This window comes from Anomaloglossus baeobatrachus, chromosome 2 (genome assembly GCF_048569485.1).
Source record: "Anomaloglossus baeobatrachus isolate aAnoBae1 chromosome 2, aAnoBae1.hap1, whole genome shotgun sequence".
NCBI lineage: Eukaryota > Metazoa > Chordata > Amphibia > Anura > Aromobatidae > Anomaloglossus > Anomaloglossus baeobatrachus.
In genome coordinates, this window is record NC_134354.1 from 622,575,129 (window position 1) to 622,600,015 (window position 24,887).

General features: G+C 44.3%; 1 protein-coding gene across 2 annotated transcripts in view; it reads right to left on the reverse strand.

The window, feature by feature from the left end:
- Positions 1-2,657: 2,657 nt before the first annotated feature.
- VWA8 (von Willebrand factor A domain containing 8) overlaps positions 2,658-24,887 on the reverse strand; it is a 532,124-nt gene continuing 509,894 nt past the window's right edge. For both annotated transcript variants that reach the window (XM_075336856.1, XM_075336857.1), the window contains exons 42-46: positions 15,159-15,284; positions 12,649-12,807; positions 9,609-9,707; positions 7,438-7,676; positions 2,658-3,060 (exon numbers count right to left, since the gene is read on the reverse strand). In XM_075336856.1, the coding sequence (XP_075192971.1) occupies positions 2,952-3,060; positions 7,438-7,676; positions 9,609-9,707; positions 12,649-12,807; positions 15,159-15,284 (732 nt within the window). In that variant the 3' untranslated portion in view covers positions 2,658-2,951. The remainder of the gene's footprint in view (positions 3,061-7,437; positions 7,677-9,608; positions 9,708-12,648; positions 12,808-15,158; positions 15,285-24,887) is intronic.

Here is a 24,887-nt window from a genome sequence, read left to right on the forward strand (position 1 = left end):
GGCTCTAGTTCTTGATGTCAATCAATGTGTACATTTTAAAGCAGAATAGAAGAACCGGGTGTATCCTGTGCTGTCACCAGAAAGTTCAGATGTTGACTCATTAAAAATTTCTTTTATTCAGGTCAACGCGTTTCAGAGAACTCAGTCTCCTTCATCATGTTGATTTTTTTCTTGAATGTCCTGATGAAAGAGACTGAGTTCTCTGAAATGCATTGACCTGAATAAAAGAAATTTATAATTAATCAACATCAAGCCTTTCTGGTGACAGTGCGGCATACACGCGGTTCTTCTACTCTGGCTTGATTTTTTTATATCCGGGGCCGCGGCAGCCGCCATTTCCAAAGTGTGATTAGGAATTGTAACTGGCACAACCCTAATAGGTGAGTCCCTTCACCCCTTTTTATCTTGCTCTTTTATCTGGTAAGACCTTATTCTGTACCTTTATCCATAGTTTTGTAGACATGTACATGTTGGCTGTCGTAAATCACCTTCAAATAGGGCAAACTTTTTGCCAACATGAATTTTCACAAACAGTTTGGAAATTTTGGCCAGGTCTGTCTAAATGGAGAAGTAGGGGAGGGGTATGACAGCGCCCACCCTACAAATTCATAAAAAATTGCAACCAGAAATGTTACTCCAGTCACCAACTGGTGCACACTAGTGAGGAGTATAATTCATTTATTGGAATGCGCCTCTTAATAAATTAGATTCATCTTTCTTCTTCATGCATATCATTAAGACAAGCGTACAAAACTGCAGTTTTAATGGAATATCTTTTTATGGGCAAACCCACTCTTACAAACGGTTTTTGTAATTTATAAAGGCTGTTTCAGAGGTACAATGTACTTTAGGCTACAGTAGCCTTAGTTAAATCTATAGTAATGGTTTTGTAATACAGTGGGTACGGAAAGTATTCAGACCCCTTTACATTTTTTACTCTTTGTTTCATTGTAGCCATTTGGTAAATTCAAAAAAGTTCATTTTTTCTCATTAACGTACACTCTGCACCCCATCTTGACAGAAAAAAAACTGAAATTTAGACATTTTTTGCAAATTTATTAAACAAGAAAAACTGAAATATCACATGGTCATAAGTATTCAGACCCTTTGTTCAGACACTCATATTTAAGTCACATGGTGTCCATTTCCTTGTGATCTTGCTTGAGATGATTCTCATTGGAGTCCAGCTGTGTTTAAATAAACTGATAGGACTTGATTTGGAAAGGCGCACACCTGTCTATATAAGACCTCACAGCTCACAGTGCATGTCAGACCAAATGAGAATCATGAGGTCAAAGAAACTGCCCAAGGAGCTCAGAGACAAAATTGTGGCAAGGCACAGATCTGGCCAAGGTTACAAAAGAATTTCTACAGTACTCAAGGTTCCTAAGAGCACAGTGGCCTCCATAATCCTAAAATGGAAGAAATTTGGGACCATCAGAACGCTTCCTAAACCTGGCCATCCAGCCAAGCTGAGCAATCGTGGGGGAAGAGCCTTGGTAAGAGAGGTAAAGAAGAAACCCAAGATTACTGTGGCTGAGCTCCAGAGATGCAGTAGGGAGATGGGAGAAAATTCCACAAAGTCAACTATCACTGCAGAGTGGCCTGACTGAAGCCTCTTCTCAGTGCAAGACATATGAAAGCCCACATAGTGTTTTAAAAAAAAACACATGAAGGACTCCCAGACTATGATACTATTCTCTGGTCTGATGAGACGAGGATAGAAATTTTTGGTGATAATTCTAAGCAGTATGTGTGGAGAAAACCAAGAACTGCTTATCACCTGCCCAATACAATCCCAATAGTAAGACATGATGACGGCAGTATCATGGTATGGGGGTGTATTTCAGCTGCAGGGACAGGAAAACTGGTTGCAACTGAAAGAAAGATGAATACAGCCAAGTATAGAGATATCCTGGAAGAAAACCTCTTCCAGAGTGCTCTGGACCTCAGATTTGGACGAAGGTTCACCTTCCAACAAGACAATGACAATAAGCACACAGCTAAAATAACAAAGGAGTGGCTTCAGAACAACTCTGTGACCATTCTTGACTGGCCCAGCCAGAGCCCTGACCTAAACCCAATTGAGCATCTCTGGACAGACCTAAAAATGGCTGTCCACCAACGTTCACCTTCCAACTTGATGGAATTGGAGAGGATCTGCATGGAAGAATGGCAGAGGATCCCCAAACCCAGGTGTGAAAAACTTGTTGCATCATTCCCAAGAAGACTCATGGCTGTACTAGCTCAAAAGGGTGCTTCTACTCAATACTGAGCAAAGGGTCTGAATACTTATTCCCATATGATATTTCAGTTTTTCTGGTTTAATAAATTTGCAAAAATGTCTACATTTCTGTTTTGTTTTTCTGTCAAGATGGGGTGCAGAGTGTACATTAATGACAAAAAATGAACTTTGTTGAATTTACCAAATGGCTGCAATGAAACAAAGAGTGAAACATTTAAAGGGGTCTGAATACTTTCAGCACCCACTGTACAGTTTAACCATAATGGCTTATAGTTTCCAAAATCCCAAGATCAGATTGATCTTAATATATAAGAGCTATAGCTATGAATATTAAATAATACCAAGCCTATACAATCAGTGAAAAGTCGAACCATTTATCTAATTAATCAGAAGTCATTTCAAAGCCAGGCATGTAATAAAAAGACCATCCACTTTGTAGAAGGAGACATAGTCCTTTTAATGTATAAGCAGCCATATATAAATCTCATTGTATATATTCTCATAATTAAGTTAACCCTTGAAATTTCATCTAAACTGATCAATTCAAGATTGTTAAATAATAGTTGAAAAGGTTAAAATCAGAAGCAAATCTAAGAATGAGAATGCAATATTTACACTAGAATCATTGACATTTCATTTTATATATATAGATCATGTTCTTTCCTCGGTTTACTCCTTGTACAGGGGCCAGTCCTTGGTAATACAGCTAAGCACTTGACAACAAGGTGGATGTGAATATTTGTTTCAGGATATGGGGGATCTGCTTTGTATCCATTGCAACAAAAGATCGCCCCGCTGGAAGTGTCCGCTGGAGCCTACGGGTTAAAGGGGGGAAAGAAGAGTGTATTAGCAATGCAAATGTCTTAACCATGGAGAGTTAGAGCTAAAAGGCTTTCAATTGTGAATAATGAATTGATACACGCTATTCATTTACTCAATGAATAAATGTTCCTGAATAGATCAAGGAAGGACAGACTAACACAAGCGCCTATGCCAAGGAAGGAAACAGAACGACAATTCTAGACATCATTAGATAAATGACCAATTCTTTCTAACATCATCTTCATTAGAATATTTCTTTCTGCACCTGAATAAGCCTAAATTGGCAGAAGACTTGACACGGCTTAGAGTACAATATATATAACTTTTGTTAATTTAAGATGTCTGGTGACCATTTATTAAAGCATTTACCATATAGAGGTGTTTTGCTATCTTATTAAATTAAACAGTTTGGGAAATGCATTCCTATGAACACTATAAAAACATTGTGATAATCTCTATTCTCTTTCACATGATCTGTTGATAAATATAATGGCAGAAGTAAATAGACAATAAGCTGCGTAGAATGTAAGTAAACCATTACTCACTGAGGAAGCATACAGCGAAACGCATAAAGGAGTGAGTGACGGAGAAACTGGCGTACTCCACAAAGAAATTAATTGAGTGAGATCTTTTTATATATACACAGATATATATATTTTTACTTTAACAGAAGGATACCAACAATTTTGTCCTGGTCTGTATACAGTAGTCAAAACTTTATAGATAGCAGGTCAAGAGGTGCCCAAATGCATGTAAGCAACTGTGGGTTTTCATGTAAAAGCTAAACCAATAATTTATATATATATATTTATATTTACTATTGGTTTAGCTTTTACATGAAAACCCACAGTTGCTTACATTCATTTGGGCACCTCTTGACCTGCTATCTATAAAGTTTTGACTACTGTATACAGACATGGACAAAATTGTTGGTATCCTTCTGTTAAAGTAAGAGAAGCCTACAGTGGTCACTGAAATAACAAAAGGAAGGGAAAGGGTAATGTAGTATTGCAGTAAGGGGGCTGATGTAACTGACATCTTTTCACTTTTAACTAAATGTTTTACACAAATTTTGCAATATAAAAAAAAAAAGCAGTGCAAACACATGGCAGTATGTGTAAACAGGTTATTTCTGGATTGGTAAAATTTGAAGCCGTATAATTTACTCATTTAAAAGGTGAAATCTGGAATAACATCTGCAGCAAAAATAGACATACATATTGCAAATTACTGTAACACACAGATTTTCCAAATGGAAAAAAGTAGACAGAAAATTTGCTGGAAATGTATTCTGTGTGCACATATTCTGCAATTACTGATGACAGATCCATGAAATACCGTACTGACAAGATAAGACCCCGCCTGAGATGTCTGGAAGAGTTTTACATTTCTTTCTCCATTGATAACTTAAATACTCAGTCAAGTCAAGCATGCATGTGGATGTGGCGGTTGGGAATGATGGCTGAAATTAACAGCTGAATTTATTTATTATACTTTCTTATATGATGTGCATGGTCAGTTTAAAACTATGTTCACACGTGTTTTTACTGCGTTTTTTCCTGCATCTACAATGACCTCACCGCCCCACCACCGTGCGGACCTGCCGCCCCCACCACCGTGCGGAGCTGCCGCCCCACCACCGTGCGGAGCTGCCGCCCCACCACCGTGCGGAGCTGCCGCCCCACCACCGTGCGGAGCTGCCGCCCCACCACCGTGCGGAGCTGCCGCCCCACCACCGTGCGGAGCTGCCGCCCCACCACCGTGCGGAGCTGCCGCCCCACCACCGTGCGGAGCTGCCGCCCCACCACCGTGCGGAGCTGCCGCCCCACCTACACCCCACCTACTGTCTCCTCCCCAAAATCCTTTAGGATGTAAGCCCGCAAGGGCAGGGCCCTCTTCCCCCTGTGCTAGTCTGTCTATTGTAACGTGTACATGTATTCTGTATGTAACCCCCTCATGTACAGCACCATGGAATCAATGGTGCTCTATAAATAAACAATAATAATAATAATAATAATAACATATGAAACCTGCTCTCTTGGCTGTGAAAAAGCAGCTTCTAAAAAGCAGGTTTTTCTGCATTTTTGTTGCTAATTTTGATGCGTTTTTGATATATCGTTTTTCTGTAGAACATGTTTAATAAAGTTAGCTTCAGTCACCACGAAAGTAACAAAAAAATAGGGGTTGCAAATCTGCACTTTCCCATTGCTTTCAATGGAGCAAAAAATGTTGTATGCCGCTTCTTTCAAATTCACAACAGTTTTCTATTTCAGTCAGGAAGAAAAAAAGCAAGTGTATATGAGATTTCTGGAATCTTATTGCTTTTACTGGTACTGTTAAAAGCAGCTTTTAATTTGTATAAAAGTGATTTACAAAAAAAAGGCAGCAAAAACCACAACGTCTGAATATAAACAAACAAAAATCCATATGGCACATAATGGAGATGAATTGCCGAGAGGGCAACAAGTGTTACCCAATATAAGGCCACCTCATAATTACACTCAGAGAAAATGGCAGAAAACAAGGAGGAAATGAGTGTTTGATGTATTAAAAGTCAATTTTTATTAAAAAAAAAAAGTAGAAAAAGACGCATCCAAAAAAAAACAGTACAAAATACAAAAATGTGCATAAAATTACATGAAAAAAGTTCAAAGGGATGGTGGAAAAAATTGTGTGACGGCAGAATAGGCTAATGGAAAAAGTCGCCAGATGTCAGATTATGTAGAACAGGTATGTGTGTATGCTGGCCATACAGGGAATCCAGTTCCCGGGTGCCAAAAGGCTATGCCGGGCAAGAGGTAAGACCAAACTGGCACAGAGATTCCACAAAGAAAGGCCCACTATTCCCAAAGTCAACACATACCTATTTAAAGTGCCGAATGCAGTCACACAAGTGAAGGAATCCAAGGGAATGAGACCCAAGAATTGTTTTGCTATGGCTTAATCATGGGGAGCCATTTCCCAACGTCTGAATATAGCCTGAGGGTGTTGTCTGTCTGTGAGATACCATGCGTTGTTTAATAAATGACAATATGGACCTGCAGTATTTTCATGCCCATGATTCTATTTCCTCACACTTTGAGACTGCCTGTCAAAAAGATATCACCTCCACTCTACTCACACTCTACTGGCTCCTATACTTAATAATTCTGAATTCTGTCCTTGGTCGGGAGATGGGGGAGTTGCTGTTGTGGACGAATAATGACCTATTACAGTGCCTTGAAAAAGTATTCATGCCCTGTGAACTTTTCCACATTACACCAACAAACCTAAATGTATTTTATTGGGATTTTATGTGACATACGAACACAAAGTAGAAAGTATTTGTGAAGTGAAAACCACATAACCCAAAAGTCTTACAAGAGTAATTGCAGCAAAAGGTGGTCCTACAAAGTATTGACTCACAAGGGTCGAAGACAAATGCACAACACAATTTTCAGATTTATATTTGTAAAATATGTAAAAAAAAAAAAAAACCATGCACCATAAGCATTTCACAAATATTTGCTACTTTGTGTTGTATATCACATAAAATTCCAATCAAATACATTTAAAAGTTTGTGGGTGTAACGTGAATAAAGGGGCAAACGTTCAGGGGTATTAGTACTTTTTCAACGCACTGTATATATTTTGCTGATTTTGTTGATCCCTTAGGTATAAAATCCTAAGAATTTTTCTCGACTATTTAAGTTATACTCTCCTAAGAATGCTTTTGTTTTTAACAAATCCATAATTTTTTAGACTCAATCAAACAAAAATATTGAGTTCTAAATGATAAATCCATTTTAGAAAACATATGTCTTAATTGCCTGGTGGACCCAGAAATATATCTACTCTGTATAAATCATTTATTTCCTGTCTTATACTCACCTGAGAAGCGAGAAAGGAGCAGGGGATTTAAATTAGAAGCCCCACTACAGAGGTGAAACAACACTGGAGTGATGCTTTAAATCCTCATATTCTAATTGACGTAACTTCACGTTTCAGGGCCATGGACTTATTTTTTCTTAGGTTAGATTTTTACAATTATGATGATCAGACATACGTTTTCTTTTTGACTGCACACATTTCATCGTATAATGGTTGAAAAAAACAGTTTAAAAAATAAATGGTATGAGCAAAACCAAACAATAAAATATAACATGTTTTGCACTGTCTTCTAGTTACTGAATGCTATATTCTACATACAGGTACCATTTTTCCAGAGAGGACTTTAGAAGAGGTAAACCAATGTACACTAGTCTCATAGATTCAGGAAAAAAATGGATTGTTTCATAAAAAATAATAAAGCCAATAGTGAGAGTAATGTTTAACAATTATTAATGAAATCCTGTGGTTATTTGGTGGCTATATCTACTTTGCACCCTTACCTTTCAGCTTGGTCTCCTAAGGATCCAATAAAAATAGCAAAAGCATTAACCTGAGGATTAATCGTCAAAGCTTGAGAAAACCTTGCTGGTGGTATACCATAACGCTCTAGGTTGGCATCACTCAAAACAATGACAAAATATTCATCTGCATCTTCCTTGGCTATATCCTTTATAGCATGCTCTGTGGCTTCCAGTGTGTAGTCTCCACTCATACAGAACTGTGAGTGGGCATGCATGGTCTAAGAAAAAAATTAATTATGTAAATGTTAGTTTTACAGTTGAGATAATATTCAATTCCTATACAAATTCACATACTTTCGAAAACTGTCATAGGATTTTGGTATGTCTACTTGATATCAAAGTTGTGTGGTGAACAAATCGTATTCTGAGCAAAAAGTTTGAAAACTACAAAAAGTGGTAAGTACCCTCTGTATCTGGGCAAAGAGGAGTCAATACATCACCTTAAAGGGAACGAATCACCAGGATTTTCGTATATAACCTAAAGCCAGTGCTATACTGGCATTATCAGGGTGATTCTATACATACCTGTAGTGGGCAGCTCGGATGTTTAGGTTTTGTAATCCAAGAAAGTGAAGTTTGTAAAATGAGCAGCTTCTTGAGTGACAGTTGCACTGGAGCAGATAATATATTCAGAGTTATCCCCTCCCCCTGTTAGAATTAGCATAAGCAGCGTCAGACTGGCTACAGGAGGAATCTCCTGTAATGCCAGGCCTGGATTCAGTTACCTGCTTTACCCTTTGTAGCTCTCAGCTGCAGCCTGGTCTGATCTCAGAGTTTGCAGGACTGCACCACGAGCGCCGAGTGATTGATTCCCCGGCGATTGCGGTTCAGTTTATAACAGTTGCGGACAGGCAGGGTTGCAATCCGGAGTTCAGGTGAGAGCACCGGAGATCAGCCCGGGATGTCTGCAGCTGTCATGAACTGAACCGCAATCGCCAGGGAATCAATCACTCGGCTCTCGCGGTGCAGTCTAGGCCGCACTCCAGAGCTCAGGTGAGAGCTCCGGAGTGCAATGCAGGTAACTGAATCCAGGCCTGGTATTACAGGAGATTCCTCCGGTACCCAGTCCGACGCTGAGGATAAGTTTTATACAAACGACTCACTTTGTCTTGCAGGACCTGTGGTGAGGTCATACCCATGTGACCAGAAGGGTCGGGGCCTCAGCCACCAAAGCTGGATACCAGGTCACATGGGTATGACCTCACACAGGTCCTGCTAGACAAAGTGAGTCGTTTGTATAATACTTATGCTCAGCGTCGGGCTGGCTAATTCTAACAGAGGGAGGGGATAACTATGAATATATGATCTGCTCCAGTGCAACTGTCACTCAAGAAGCCGCTCATTTTACAAACTTCACTTTCTTGGATTTCAAAACCTAAACTTCGGAGCTGACCCCTACAGGTATGTATAGAATCAGCCTAATAGTATAGCACTGGCTTTAGGTTATATACTGGTGATTGATTCCCATTAAAGGGAATCTGTCATGTTGGAAATGGTATGTGATATTCGGGCAAAATGTTACATAGCAGGAGGAGCTAATCAGATTGATATATATATTTTTTTTGTTGCAGTAAACCTTCTATTTTACCATTGAAATCTCTGGTGTTTGCGTGCATACAAATCCAGGGGATGGTCCTATTAAATGACAGTCATTCCTGTATGACTGTGCATTGAGAAAGAGCTGACAATCACTAGTTTGACTGCCCAATGGACTCATATTCATAAAAACAACAGGGATTTCAATGAATAAAATTCACACTACACTGAATTCTCCCCCACAAACCTGAATATAATTCTCCTTTTCTACACCATGATGTCCATAGATCAGAATACATATACAACATAAGAGGTTCCCTTTAAGCATTACATAACACAAGAAAATTATTTTTCCTAAATGGGTTCGCATACACAGTAGTGCTATGCTGCTTGAAGTAAATGACCTTCCAAACTTTCAACCAATACAAATATAAACAAGAAGCTGTGCCAATGTGAATATTTGACCAAGAATGTTTTGCTAAAGGGGAGTGAGTGTTTTTATGTCTCCATTCAATTTATTGCTACTCTAAAGTTGAACATTAAATGTATTCTTTTGTACATAATTGGATTTATGTATAATTAAGCTAAGTATATTGCATTTCCAAACCATATACCTTCAGAATCTCCAGCCTCTGCTTATTGTTCGTTGGTATCTTGTCACTTCTGATCAGTTCAATGCTGAAGCCGTCTCCTGAATGACCCGCTACATCGTACTGATGTAAAAGAAACAAGAAATTAAACAGTATTAAGATTGAAGACACAACCTCCGGTAACTCAAGTCTGACCCCTCAACCAGCTCAATGAAAGCACCACTCCAGCGTGTTTTATTTTATTTCAGTGCTAGAATATTGCTACTAACGTAAGGTCCCTGAGCCCAATATTATAATTACAAGCTGCCGTCAACAGCTCTTCCCAACTCAGCTCTGGACCCAATCCGCCATCTTATGACTGCATGATTGACAGAAAGGCAGAGGCAACGATCACAAGCTCTCAATGCTATAGAAAATTTGTTTTGGCTCCCAGACTTGCGTTGAGTTGTGACTTCTGAATTGCCCAGCAAACACTGGAGTGATCCGGCACGTTACATACTGCTGGAGACTGGCAGGAGCAGCACCGATAAAAGATGAAGACAGTGACTAGTAAATATGAGACTAAAGCGGACTTAACACGCTGCGATCTCACTAGCGAGATCGCAAGCGATTGCATCTGCCCCCGTCGGTTGTGCGACACGGGCAAATCGCTGCCCGTGCCGCACAACATCGCTTACACCCGTCACATGTACTTACCTGCCCTGCGACGTCGCTCTGGCCGGCGAACCGTCTCCTTTCTAGGGGGGCGGTTCGTGCGGCGTCACAGCGACGTCACACGGCAGGCGTCCAATAGAAGCGGAGGGGCGGAGATGAGCGGGACGTAACATCCCGCCCACCTTCTTCCTTCCGCATTGCCGGTGGAGGCAGGTAAGAGATGTTAGTCGCTCCTGCGGTGTCACACACAGCGATGTGTGGTGCCGCAGGAACGAGGAACATCATCGCTAATAAGCAGAGAATGGTTTTTTGTTTCAGGACGACCTCTCCGCGGCAAACTATTTTGACAGCTTTTGCGATCGTTTAAGGTCACTCATAAGTGTCACACACTGCGATATCGTTAATGACGCCAGATGTGCGTCACAAACACCGTGACCTCGACAATAATTCATTAACGATATCGTAGCGTGTAAAGCCCGCTTAAGTGCAGGGAACTTAGATTATTGGCAGCCCTCCACTGGTAAAATAAGAAAAACGCTGGAGTGGTGCATTAAGGCAGTCCTTTATATAGGTTTATTATCGAGGTTGTTTATTATCGAGGGCGTTCCATAGGAGCCTGACATTTCAGGCACACTGCTTAATTTCCTATATATAAATTACACATAGGAAAATGGTATAAGCAAAGGCCATATTAAATTTATACCTTGTTGTCTCTTACACTTGAGTCCATGACGCACTTACAGCATACCATATAAGCCGGACGTGTGATAGCTGCGTGGATAGATTAATACAGTTTGCACTGCTCTACTTCAATACAGCATTTTCTACATTTCAGGCTGTAATGTTATTTCTGTTTGTCTCTCCAGTAAAGGAGACAAACTCTAGCACAGCGCCACCTATTGGAAGTAGCGATCCTAAAAGTCACAAGTGGATTTTCAACAATCCTTTGCAATATGACTCAGGATATATAAGCCAGATCAGAATCCCAATTTGCAGACACGGTGTTTCGGGGTGCTTGCCCCTCGTCAGTGCAAAGTATGGGGGTGTCTGATCTGGCTCATGAGAAAGCTATGTGGGGACCACGGGGGAACACTATTCTCCTTAAGGAGACTTTGCAAGCCAGTCTGGCTGCCAGGTAAGGGGACTTATAGCTGCAATGCCCCTCTGGGAAATATTCAAATTGTCTCTCCAGTAAAGGAGACAAACTCTAGCACAGCGCCACCTATTGGAAGTAGCGATCCTAAAAGTCACAAGTGGATTTTCAACAATCCTGAACATTCTTCACCTTCCTCACACAGCAAATAAGAAGCCCTGCACTGAAAGATTACCACACTTTTAAGTTTACTCATCTGTCTCCAGATTGGAAACTACCCACTCGGCATTCCTTCACACTCCTGTGGACGCACACACTGAAGATGAACAGACTGGCTGTATCTGCTCATTGCAAATAATAATTTGTTAACATCAACCAGGCACGCTATTGCAATCATTTAATGTATATACTTTATTATATGGAACACACAACTTGGCAACTAAAGTCATACCTGGCATACGGATGCTTGGATTTAAGGGCAATTCCTCCTTTCCTTATCTTTTGACATATAAGAGTTATGCCTGAAGTTAACATTGGTGTGGGGATATATTCTACATAAACCACTATTTAATCCAGTAAGCAAAATATGAGGAAAAACAAAGTGAATTCATCATAGCTGTCACTCATCTGGCAAAAACATGATTCATATTCCCAGTAAAACAGAAGCTTAAAGGAGTTGTCATGCCTGGTGTGCGGCACAACACACAGGGGGTAAACCAAGGAAGATGTAAAGGAAGGCCTTGGCAATAGGGAGAAGCGTCACCACCTCATACTCACTTGTAACTGATCCCTGAGCTGCCTAAGGTCCTCTTCCCTCCATGCCATCCAATCCAATAGGTAGAAACTATATAAAGGTGGTATATTCAATGTGTTTCGAAGTGCTCCTCACTTCTTCATCAGGGAGCCCACCAAGTTACCATTGATGAAGCAGACAGGAGCACTTCAAAACTCGTTGAATAAAACACCTTTGTACAATTCTTATGTATTGGCTATTTTATAATTTCCAGCATCACAGAAGCAACCACATCACCATTCTGGTTCTTTTTTCGATTACACATACAGATAGGCAGAGACCTGTCACTCAAGGGGAGCGGGATGTGGACAGGCCTCTTAGACTTGTCAATTGAACCACATGGTCCCCAGATGTTTTTAAAAATATATTTTTTTCCTAAACATTGCATTGATCAGCATAAAACTGTCCTGTCTGATATGACGGAGATTAATTCTGATTCCTGCTTACAATGTTTGTGGGACCAAGAATCAGCTATCAGGTTACCTTTAGGGCATCATGCATGTAGCATTTTCATTTGTAATTACCTTGAACTTATGCTCATAGTTCTCAAATGCTTCCATCAGCATACATGTTGCTTCCATAGAGCGCTCCAGCCTACCATCCAGTCCATTAAAGCGATACATACTGCCAGATACATCAACCAGGAGACGCAACCGCTTGGGTTTTTGCTGTGGACTTCCAAGCTGTGAAGAGTTTCAGTATACGAGAGACAGAACTGTCAGATATACTGAAGTTATACATTATAAATATTTAATTTTAATGACTTACAACAGAGAAAGATTACTTAAAGGAGTTTTCCAGTATTATAATTTTTTTTTCAGTTACTCTATTTTACTTTAGATTGTCGAATCCTGCCAGTGAACACTATGTACACTTTCATCATTTTCCTGTACTGCCAGATGGACCCGTATTCACATGAGCACAAGTATGAAATTTGCATACTTGCTAACACATGCCCACTAGATTCTGATGAATATCTAGTGAGTGGGCATGTCACTGGCAGTATGCAAACTGTGTCCTTGTGGTCACATGAAAACTACACTAATTTCAATACAGGAGAGTCCTGACAGTGTTCCAATCTACAGTCAAATATAGCGACTATAGGAATTTAGCTGAAGACTGGAAAACCCTTTAAAATTAACTATACAAATATTTTTGCGGCTGTCTCATTATCAAGAATTGGGGTTGGTGGGTTTTATCACTTAATTTAGTCGACATTCCTGTAGAGACTTGATTAGAGATGGGTAAGCCTGCAGATGAACTCATGTGCACTTCCCGGTAAGCCTGCATTGAGTTAAATGCTTCAGACTTATCGGATTATTGACTTCAATAGTGCCGGTTAGTCAGGTAATCCGGCACCCTTCAAGTCAATAATCCAGGACCATTGAACTCAATGCTGGGATTACCGGATTTGAGTTCAATGAATTAATCTAAGGTGAGTTCACCTGAGGTCAGAGCTGGGGTACCATGAGTGTGTTCTGGACACCACGGTGCTCGGTTGCGATTTCTAATGTAACCGCAATATGCAACATCAGGATGTAGCAGAGCCGAGATTGTCGTGGGACATTGCAAGGTGGATTATGTCGGACCTGCAGGGGTGTTTTGGGGTTTAATAAATGGGAGAGGGTGGCTTATTTTAATAAAGGATTTTTCTTTGTGTTTTGTGTTTATTTCTTTTTACATATATGATTACTAATGGGGGGATCTCATAGACCCCCTCCCCATTATTAACCTCGGGCTTGATGACAGCTGTGATTTTTTTTTTTTACAAACCACAGCTGTCATTAACCCCTTATATTACACCTAAGACATTTTTCCAATTATTTATTTATTTCTAGACTCCACTTTTTTTTTTAATCAGATACATTTTTATTGCATTTTAAACATTTACACTACAAACATTGGAAAACATTTTGCAAGGAGTTACCTCACACAAACATCCCAGCACCCTACCCTTCCATTCCCCTCACCCTCCCCGGTCGACAGTCTCACCTACTTGCAACTCCCAACATTCCTTTCCTTGCTAATGAACCATTTTTCTATTTATCAGCGCCCATTAGCTCTTCTATAGATCTTATAACCCAAACAGTTTACACTCCACTATGAGGACCTAGACAGCTAGTGTAAGGGCAAGCAATCATAGATGTTGACAGTCTGACTGCAACCAATCACAGACGCTGTCACAGACTGTGTGTGGGGGAAGCAGTGAATATTCATGAGATTTAATGAGCGGACCCCAAAGCAGTGTGACGGTTGAGAGGAAACTCGGTAAGTATAATTGTCCTGCTTTAATCCCCATTTTGCTTTTCTTTTTATTTTTTTTATCTGGGTGTCAGAACCAGAAAAGTAACCTTCTCTGAGAAGTCCGTGTTTGGGGTCTGTGCATAGACACTAGGTGTCCGGTACGGACCCCAAACTTTACAGCAAGTAAATCACTAGACTTCTCTAGACTTGATATGTAACTCACATAGGTCTGAAAGGCCAAGATCGAGACAGTTTTCAAGCCCTGATTTGTCATTTTAAATTAAGGCATTGTCATCCAGAACTTTACAAATTATATTACATATGAACTATGAGTGACAAGTCATTCAGAAAACAGCCACGTGAAATCATAGCCATTCACTGCGGTCAGGATTATGCACAAGTATATCACACAGACAAGATTTCTGTGCATACATCATGAGGTTGTGTGTACTGTCTGGTAGTACTATCGTGATTGATATCTGCACAAGTCAGTTGTCTAGAAAGTTTTATAGACTTCAACATTTGTACCTAAAATCATTAGTAAATATACTATTTTTATATGTTTATACAAAAACTATATAATTAAAAATCCTATTGGAATAATTGAAAAATAATTATATCAATTTTCAAATTTTTAACAGTTGAAAAAATGTCTTATGGAAATGTTTACTGTTACAAACTTGACATTCACTGTGCCATCTGACCAATATGATTAGTCAGAAGTTATTCAAGTTACTAGATAGCCGCACCCAGAGAACATGTCTGAGAAACACTTTAGTAGACGACTTACCTCAGGCTCAAGCTCTCCACGCCTTTTGTAAATTGCTTTTTCTCCGGTCAAACCATCAATGATTTTGGTGTCATCCAGCTCTCCCATTGCTTGATGCTTAAGCCATTGGCGTTCTTTACCCTTTGCCTTTAATAAAGCATAGGACATAAAGAGTCATATAGTTCTATCCATATCTTTTAGTATGCAATGAAATATTATACAGTGCAATCTGTCCTGCACCACTGTAGCATTATGACACAGGACCTGCTCTTTTCACAGATTATTTAATATATTGTGAATAGTTCTTCCAAAACGCCAATCCGCGGCATCCTGTAGATCCAATTTACCGCCATAGTTAGAAGCTAAAAGGGAATCGGTCAACAGGATCAATTTTCCTAAAGGAAACCTGTCAGGTGGAATATGCACTCAGAACCACGAGCAGTTTGCATATAAGAAAAACATGGATTTGACTACAAACAGATAGCAGATATCAAGGTATTATTTCAGTCAACTTTCTATGACCTGCATGCCCATATAGATGATTAGCAGGGTTTATTATACCACCAGATTCTCTTTAAACAATATGATGACCCAGGACCAACCCAGAGTGGTATGCAAAATCACCAGTTTAGTGAACCAAGTCCAATGTGTTCCGCCACTAGTAGTCGCTTCCACGGGGATTGTGTAAACACACTGTCCTCCAGGGTCCTCTGAACTAGTGATTTCAACATTGTTTTATTATTATTAGCATTTTTGTTTTAATTTACACATTCTACTCAAAACTTTACTCTTGGTATACGTTTACCTTTATATGATAATACTGCTTGCTCTCTATAGATATACATTATATCGTCTAGGCTCATATTTGGACATCTATAAAATTGTATTCCCTGTGAAAGGAATAGCCCAGACTGCTGCCCCAAAGGGGCTCAAGGGAGGGCAGCATGACTAGGAGGGATGCCAGGCCATAGGGTCAGTAAAGGGTTAATGTGGAAAGTAGTTTGAGCGGGAAATCTGGGGGTGGAACTAAGGGGCAGTTAGGACTAGGGGTCAGTTTGATTGGTCAGGGGGAGGTGCTGTTGGGGGGTCGTATATAGGTCAGGTCAAGGGGGGGAGGGCATTCTTACTTGGACGGTGACTTGAATCGTTGGATCCTGAAGATGGAGAGCTTCTTAGCACGTATGCAGGAGATGGTGGAGCAGCGTGGCCAGCGATGGATGACGGAGCAGCTGCAGCGGTGGTCCAGCGACGGAGACGGCGTGGAAGATGGGATCCCCCTGCCTCCGAAGCGGCAGCGAAGATCGCGGCCGCCGGAGCGCTTCAGCCCAGAGATGTCCCCGAGAAGCCGGCAGCGGAGACGGAGCCCCAGCGGAGGACCCACGACGGCGGCGGCGGTGGATCTGGAGGTCGGGACATCGCGGGGCCTGGGCCGGAAGTCGGGCCGCAGGCAGCAAGGCAGTGGGGCGGATCTCGGCGCGCTTCCGGGAGGCGCGCGTCGCGGCCGCGTGACCCGGCGCGGTCACCTGACCTGGCGCGGTCACCAGGCCCGGCGTGCTCACGTGGTCCGGCGCAATCACCGGACCCGGCGCTCCCTGCAGACCCGTCCTGCTCCCTTGGCTCGTCCTGCTCCACTGACCCGGCGCGGTCACGTGGGGCGGCGGCGCGGTCACGTGGGGCGGCGGCGCGGTCACGTGGGGCGGCGCCGCGGTCACGTGGGGCGGCGCCGCGGTCACGTGGGGCGGCGCCGCGGACACGTGGGGCGGCGGTCCTGTCACATGACCGCGACCCATCGACAGGGGACCCTGCAGCGGAGCACGGAGAGGGGGAAGGGACTCTCCGGTGCACCAGGGGGCGGAGCCTATGCCGGAGCATAGGGCTCCAGTGGCAGCAAGGGGGCCAAGTCGACAGCCCGGATCGGGACGGCGCAGAGACGACGGGACGGATGATGGCAGGCAGATGACGGCGGGATCAAGGATTTCACGCGGGGCTGTCATCAGGCAGGCCTCCGGCAGGATTATCGGGGGAGGATCGGCTGACTGAGCGCAGCACAACACCGCATCGCAGGCAGAGGTTTCTCGGAGCGGACCGGGCTACAGGTCGAGCCTGCTGGACGGCGGGCTCCCTGGTCCAGGGTCCAGTGAGGAGGACGACATCGTGGAGGACGACGTCGCAGAGGATGACTTCACTGGTGACAATGGACCGGCCAGAGTGCGTCGCGGAGGACACGTGACGGCTGTTTCGGGGACCTCTCGGAGTCAGCCTGGTAAGACCATGGTTTTCCCTATTTCTAGCGTGACTGGTTTGGCAGTTGGTGGTGAGTCTGGTGGTATGAGTGGCGTGCAGGGTTTGAATGGCGGTGCTGGTGGTATAAGTGTTGTGCCCGGTGGCCCTGGTGGGGGGCCGGGCGTGAATCTGGTGCCGGGTGACGGCAGTGTGGCATCAGAGTTGCTGCGTTTGGTCAGGGGTTTATTTGCACCCGCGGGGGGCCCTAGCATGGTGTGGCAGGGAGCGGCTGGCGCGCCGGTTCAGGAGGCCGGGGCCACCGCGACCAGTGCGGCGACCACGGCGACCAGCGGAAATGTTGTTAGTGAGCCAGTGGTGGTGGCTCCCGCTGCCCCAGCCACTGCTGCGGTAGATGTAGTGCGTTTAGATGACAAGGCGAGAGGGGAGGTGTATGTTTGCTTTGATGGGCCGTTGGGGGCTCATTTAAAGCAAGAGGTCAGGGAGAAAATATGGAAGGATGAATATGTTGAGATATTCTCGTTGCTCCCTCTGGAGAAGTTTAACCTCGATCGGGTTAAACTGAATGAGAGCAAAAAGGACGAGGAGGAGCGGCGGCATTATCGCCTTATTCCTCGCACGTTTCAGAACTGGTTACAGGCGTTTGTGATCCTGGCTAGTGTTGTGGGGGAGAAAGCCCCGGACAACTGCTCGGCACTTTTTTGCTCTCTGGATTCGATATGCGAAGCATACAGGACTTATGGGGGGACCGCTTGGCTGCGATATGACGAGCAGTTTCGCCAGAGGAAAGCGGTCAGACCTAGTTTACGGTGGGACCACAAGGAAATCAGCCTCTGGATGCGGCTGATGGCTGCGCCGAAGTCGGCATCGCAGTCCTTTCCAGGGGGCTCCGGCGGGGGATCATTTGGGGCCTCGCCGGGGCCCAAAAAGGGTGTTTGCTGGCAGTTCAATGAGAAGGACTGCCGTTTCGGGCCCTCCTGCAGATTTAAGCACGAATGTTCGGGCTGTGGCGGTGCCCACAGTTATCTCAAGTGCTTTAGAAAGGGAAAAGGGAAGGCCGCAGAGTCTTCGTCAAAAAGGGAGGACCCCAGTGAGGGTAGATCGGATGGCGCCGTTTCTAAGTAGATACCCGGACCAGGTGACGGCGGAATTGTTGAGCGAAGGGTTTAGTTTTGGTTTCAAGATACCGTCAGTTGTTAAGACGGGAGAGATTCGTTTAAAAAATTTACAGTCGGCTCGCCTACATGGTGAGATTGTTGCAGATAAGTTACAGAAGGAGGTGGAATTAGGACGGATGGCGGGGCCTTTTGATGCCCCTCCATTGCCCGACTTGGTGGTGTCCCCGTTGGGGTTGGGCCCAAAAAAGGAACCTAACAAGTTCCGACTGATTCACCATTTGTCATATCCTGCTGGCAGGTCGGTGAACGCCGGTATTGATCCGGAACTGGTTTCGGTATCATATGTTCGTTTTGATAAGGCGGTGGAATGGCTGAGGAAGCTGGGTCGTGGCTCGCTTTTGGCAAAAACGGATGTGGAGGCCGCCTTCCGTCTGTTACCGGTGCATCCGGACAGTTTTTACCTGTTGGGGTGGTGGTGGGAGGACAAGTTTTATGTGGATTGTTGTTTGCCTATGGGCTGCTCAATTTCATGTTCCTATTTTGAAAAGTTTAGCTGTTTTTTGGAATGGGTGATTAAGGAGGAGGCGGGCCTGGATTCCGTGTTGCACTATTTGGACGACTTTTTGTGTATGGGGCCTGCTGGATCTCCGCAGTGTTCCCTTTTGCTTCGGACAGTGGAGCAGGTTGCTCGCCGTTTTGGTGTTCCTTTGGCACCTGGGAAGACGGAGGGTCCGGTTACGGTTTTGAAATTTCTTGGTATTGAGTTAGATACCATTGCCATGGAGTGCCGCTTGCCGGAGGACAAGCTGATGGATTTGAGGTGTTGTGTACATAGGGCCCTGGAAGCCAAGAAAATTCGTTTGCGGGAATTGCAGTCCCTCTTAGGCAAGTTGAATTTTGCTTGTCAGATTTTGCCGATGGGAAGAGTTTTTTCCCGTCGTTTGGCTCAAGCCACCGCCGGTGTGTCGCACCCTTTGCATTTTGTACGTTTAAAGGTGGAACACAAGGCGGACTTGCGAGTGTGGTCCCGTTTTTTACAATTGTATAATGGACGGTCATTGTGGCTTCGTGAGGTGGTGTCCAATGATGAGTTGGTCCTTTATACGGATGCGGCGGGGTCCAATGGCTTCGGGGCATATTTTGGGGGGAGATGGTATGTTGGCAGGTGGCCCGAATCTTGGCGGGTTTCCGGTTTGACCAGGAATTTGGCCCTGTTGGAACTTTTTCCCATTGTCGTGGCCATAGAGGTTTGGGGGCAGGATCTGAGAGACAGAAAGGTGCGTTTTATGTGTGATAACCTGGGGGTCGTTCAGTGTGTGAACAAATTGACAGCTGATTCCCCTCCGATGGTGGATCTCTTGCGGCATTTGGTGTTGAAGTGTCTGGAGCTTAATTTGTGGGTCTGTGCTGTGCATGTGCCGGGTGTTCAGAATTCCGTGGCTGATGCTTTATCTCGCTTCCAGTGGGACCGTTTTCGAATGCTGGCGCCGGACGCGGAGCAGCAGGAGACCGTGTAGCCCGTCTGGTTGTGGGACCTGGTTTGCAGAGGGCCTGGGATTTGATCAAACAATCGGTGGCACCCAGTACGTGGCGCAGCTATACTGCGGCGTGGGATCATTGGCTCAAGTTGGCGGCTGAGGTTGGAGGTGATGTACATGAAGATGACAGGGTTTATTTAGTTTTATTAATGATGGGTAGAGTGAAGGAGGAAGGCCTGTCATGGTCGGCGGTTGCTGGCAGGCTGGCTGGCTTGGCTTTCTTTTTTAGGTTACTAGGTTGGAAGGACGTCACTAAGGATTTCATGGTGCGCCAGGCATTGAAAGGTTATCCAAGGGCATGGGCGAGCCGTGACCTTAGGCGCCCGGTGTCTTTTGAATTGCTGGGCAATTTGTTGTCTGTTTTGCCCCGTGTGTGTTTTTCGGAGTATGAATGCCGTTTGTTTGGGACCGCTTTTGTTTTGGCCTTCTTTGGTGCGTTCAGAATTAGTGAACTAGTGAGTAGGAACACCAGGAGTCACGGAGGTTTGCTGTTGGAGAATGTGGCTTGTGGTGTGGATGCGGTACGGTGTTGCTTGAGACGGTCAAAGACGGATCAGCTGGGTAGAGGTCGTGTGGTGGAACTGTGGGGTGTACCTGGCCTAGCGGAGTGTCCTGTTAAACAAGTGTCGGCCTTTTTGGAAGTGAGGGGAACCCGTTCGGGCTCCTTTTTGTTGCATCAAGACGGGTCAGCCTTGTCCAGTTACCAGTTTGTCTGCATCTTTCGGAGGTGCCTGCAGTGTTGCGGTCTCAACGAGGCTGAGTTCGCGTCTCTTTCCTTTCGGATTTGGGCTGCGACTCAGGCGGCTCGTTGGGGCCTGGGCGCGCAGGCTGTCCGTAAGATTGGACGCTGGGAATCGGCTAGGTATAGATCCTACGTGCGGCCAACCTTGTTGTAATGTTGTGTGGGGGGTCGGCGCGGTATTTGCTGGGTCCTCATTACCCCCTTTTCTTCCCCATGTCCCCCCCCCTATGTTGTCACTTTTTGTCTCGTACTGGGGTGCGTTTCGTGCGGGAGTAAGACCGAACGGCCGTCAGTTGGGGGTCCTCAGGGAAAAGGCGATAGTGCGATGGATCGGCGTCAGGGGTATGTTGTGGAGTGAAGTTTTGCCTACCTGGCGCCACCATGCAGAATTGGATAGACCTCCGGACGTGGTAGTGCTACACGCAGGTGGGAATGACTTGAGTCTTCGGGCGTCCAGGGACCTGATTCAGGACATAAAGTGCGACTGCCTGCGGCTCCTGTCGTCCCACCCGGGTCTAGTAATCGTGTGGTCTGATATTGTAGCGCGGCGGGCATGGCGGCGCGCCAGGTCGGTGGAGCCTGTTAACAGAGCGCGTAGCAAAGTTAATCGTGAGATTGGGCGTTTTGTTTCTTGGGTCGGGGGTGTCTCGGTTCGGCACCCGGAGTTGGAATCGGCGTCCGCTAACTTGTTGCGGCGGGACGGGGTTCATTTAAATTCGGTGGGGAATGATATCTGGGCCTTAGGGCTTATGGAAGGGGTCGAGAAGGCATTGGTGTTGTGGGAGGACTCGCGCGCACAAGGGGTCATGCGCACTCGCGGTGGCGGAAAGGAGGGGGGTGTCTGAAGGTGGGGGTTTGCACAGAGGAGAGGACGGAACCCAGTGCCGGAGCGGGTTACCTCTAGCGGTGCAATTGTTTGGTGAAACGGGTCCTTGCTGGGTTGAGTCTCAGCGGGACATGGTGTGGGCAACATCTGGCCAGGGCTCTCGAGTCGGTGTGTTGCGGCTGAGGGTCAGGAGGTGGGCCGATGTTGCAAGGAACAGTTTGGTCAACCTTCAGTTACCCCCCCTCCTTTTTCGGTGGTTCTTCAATGAAGATGTGTAATGTTATATGGCTTATGTTTTTGTTATTAATAAATGGGGCTGCTGTGGCCTTTATATCCAATGTCATGCAGTGTTTGTGTTTATTTTAGGTAAGAACCTTGGTGGGTAGGAGTTGTTGGGTGAATGATAAGGCCTTCAGTCAGACATTCCGGAGTCAAGGAATAGCCCGGACTGCTGCCCCAAAGGGGCTCAAGGGAGGGCAGCATGACTAGGAGGGATGCCAGGCCATAGGGTCAGTAAAGGGTTAATGTGGAAAGTAGTTTGAGCGGGAAATCTGGGGGTGGAACTAAGGGGCAGTTAGGACTAGGGGTCAGTTTGATTGGTCAGGGGGAGGTGCTGTTGGGGGGTCGTATATAGGTCAGGTCAAGGGGGGGGAGGGCATTCTTACTTGGACGGTGACTTGAATCGTTCCCGCCCGCCCTGATCATGGATTCAACATCGACAACGAAGAGGAGGAAGATCGTAATTTGTCGCAGCGGCGGAAAGGAGGGGGTGTCTGAAGGTGGGGGTTTGCACAGAGGAGAGGACGGAACCCAGTGCCGGAGCGGGTTACCTCTAGCGGTGCAATTGTTTGGTGAAACGGGTCCTTGCTGGGTTGAGTCTCAGCGGGACATGGTGTGGGCAACATCTGGCCAGGGCTCTCGAGTCGGTGTGTTGCGGCTGAGGGTCCGGAGGTGGGCCGATGTTGCAAGGAACAGTTTGGTCAACCTTCAGTTACCCCCCTCCTTTTTCGGTGGTTCTTCAATGAAGATGTGTAATGTTATGTGGCTTATGTTTTTGTTATTAATAAATGGGGCTGCTGTGGCCTTTATATCCAATGTCACGCAGTGTTTGTGTTTATTTTAGATAAGAACATTGGTGGGTAGGGGTTGTTGGGTGAATGATAAGGCCTTCAGTCAGACATTCCGGAGTCAAGGGCTGTGACATGACAAATATATGAGTGTATTCCCTTGAGACAACTTTTGTACTTACTTTTCTAAACGGTTTTAATGTGTGACACTGTATATATGATTTATTGAAGACTGCTTGTATATATAGGACTTATTGACTGCCGAGGTATGATTTCACAGGATCATACATTACTTTTAGATTATACATACAAGTAGTATATTTTTATTTTCGGCCAGAGTACTCAAAACACAGTATAGCAAAGGAGAAACAAAAAAGGTTTTTCAGCTCACTAGACTAAGCAAATGTAGCATGGGTGCGGTGCACAGAGGATCTGAATTGGCTTCCAGGTGAGAGAGACCAGGAATGAGAAAGAATCCAACTGCCGTAGGGATCTCTGGTTTACAGCTCCATCTTTATTAAAGTGCCATCATTAAAAAAAGGTGCAAAAACTAAAAACCATAATGAAAACCAGTAGAAATGGTCTACGCATTTCAGGCACAAAAGATGCCCTTGATAATGACCAAGGAACTTTAATAAAGATGGCGTTTTAACATTGAGATCCCTGTGGCTGCTGAATTCCTTCCCATTCCTAGTACTCAAAATACATAAATCTTTTCCATTTTGTAGAGATAACATTTAGCGTGAAACAAAAAAAACAAAACCTTGGTTTACAGACACAAGAAAGAGTTAGCAGTTGCCTTTTTAATCACACAGGGCAGGATTATAATGAGGGCAATATCTCAATTACAAAGCTGGAGCAAGATAACACATGATTCAATAGCAGATGTGAACATATCACGCTCTATTACTCTTTCCTACACAATGATCATTGTACATGACACAAAGCATGCTCACCGCATTCTTCCATTGGGGGAGATTTATTAATACTGTCTTAACCTGAAGAACTTAAAACAAGACCTGCTCAAGCTTTGCCAACTTTTCACAGTGTAATTCATTTGGCACATTTTGCTAGACACTCTTCCTATATGTCATCTCTTGGTTTTCTTACCTTATTCTAATATTTTACATCTGTGGAGGTGCCCCAGACTGAAGAAATGGTGTAGACTTTGAACAGTGTATCTGTACAATGATGCGGTCTATTTAACTTTCTTTTTACTTTTAACACAAATATAAAAAATACTGTAAATCCCTAAATTCATATAGGAATAAAAAAAAAAACAACAAAAAACAAACATAAAACACGATTCAAATTGTGGCTTCATTATAACAAAGGGTTATTTCGCAAATCTTAATGTGGTCTCAGTTTTTGTATATACAGAATTAATCATTTGTGACAACACAACCATTTTTTTCAACATCTGCTCTGGTTTGCAGTTATCACCCCCCTAATGATGCTCCCAAGGGCTCTCTTCACCCTAAATTGTTACTAAATCCAGGCTCCATTATTTTTAATAATGTCAGTCAACCATACGCAGATGCAGCTAATGACCCTGCCGATTAAAACTCTCATGGCATTCTCATTGATCTGACGTCTGGTTTCTAGCACAGCTCAGCTACGCTTGGCTCTAAAGATCCCACTGTTACTAGTAGTTGCATTTGCACCTAACAAACTGTCAAAGACCCTGTGTGCACAGTGCAGTTTTTGATGAGTTTTTGGTGCAGTTTTGGGTGCATTTTGCTGCCCTAAACTGCATGTCTTTCCTTCCCCAGCAAAGTCTGTTAGAATTTGAATTGTCTCTCCAGTAAAGGAGACAAACTCTAGCACAGCGCCACCTATTGGAAGTAGCGATCCTAAAAGTCACATGTGGATTTTCAACAATCCTTTACAATATGACTCAGGATATATAAGCCAGATCAGAATCCCAATTTGCAGACACGGTGTTTCGGGGTGCTTGCCCCTCGTCAGTGCAAAGTATGGGGGTGTCTGATCTGGCTCATGAGAAAGCTATGTGGGGACCACGGGGGAACACTATTCTCCTTAAGGAGACTTTGCAAGCCAGTCTGGCTGCCAGGTAAGGGGACTTATAGCTGCAATGCCCCTCTGGGAAATATTCAAATTGTCTCTCCAGTAAAGGAGACAAACTCTAGCACAGCGCCACCTATTGGAAGTAGCGATCCTAAAAGTCACAAGTGGATTTTCAACAATCCTTTGCAAT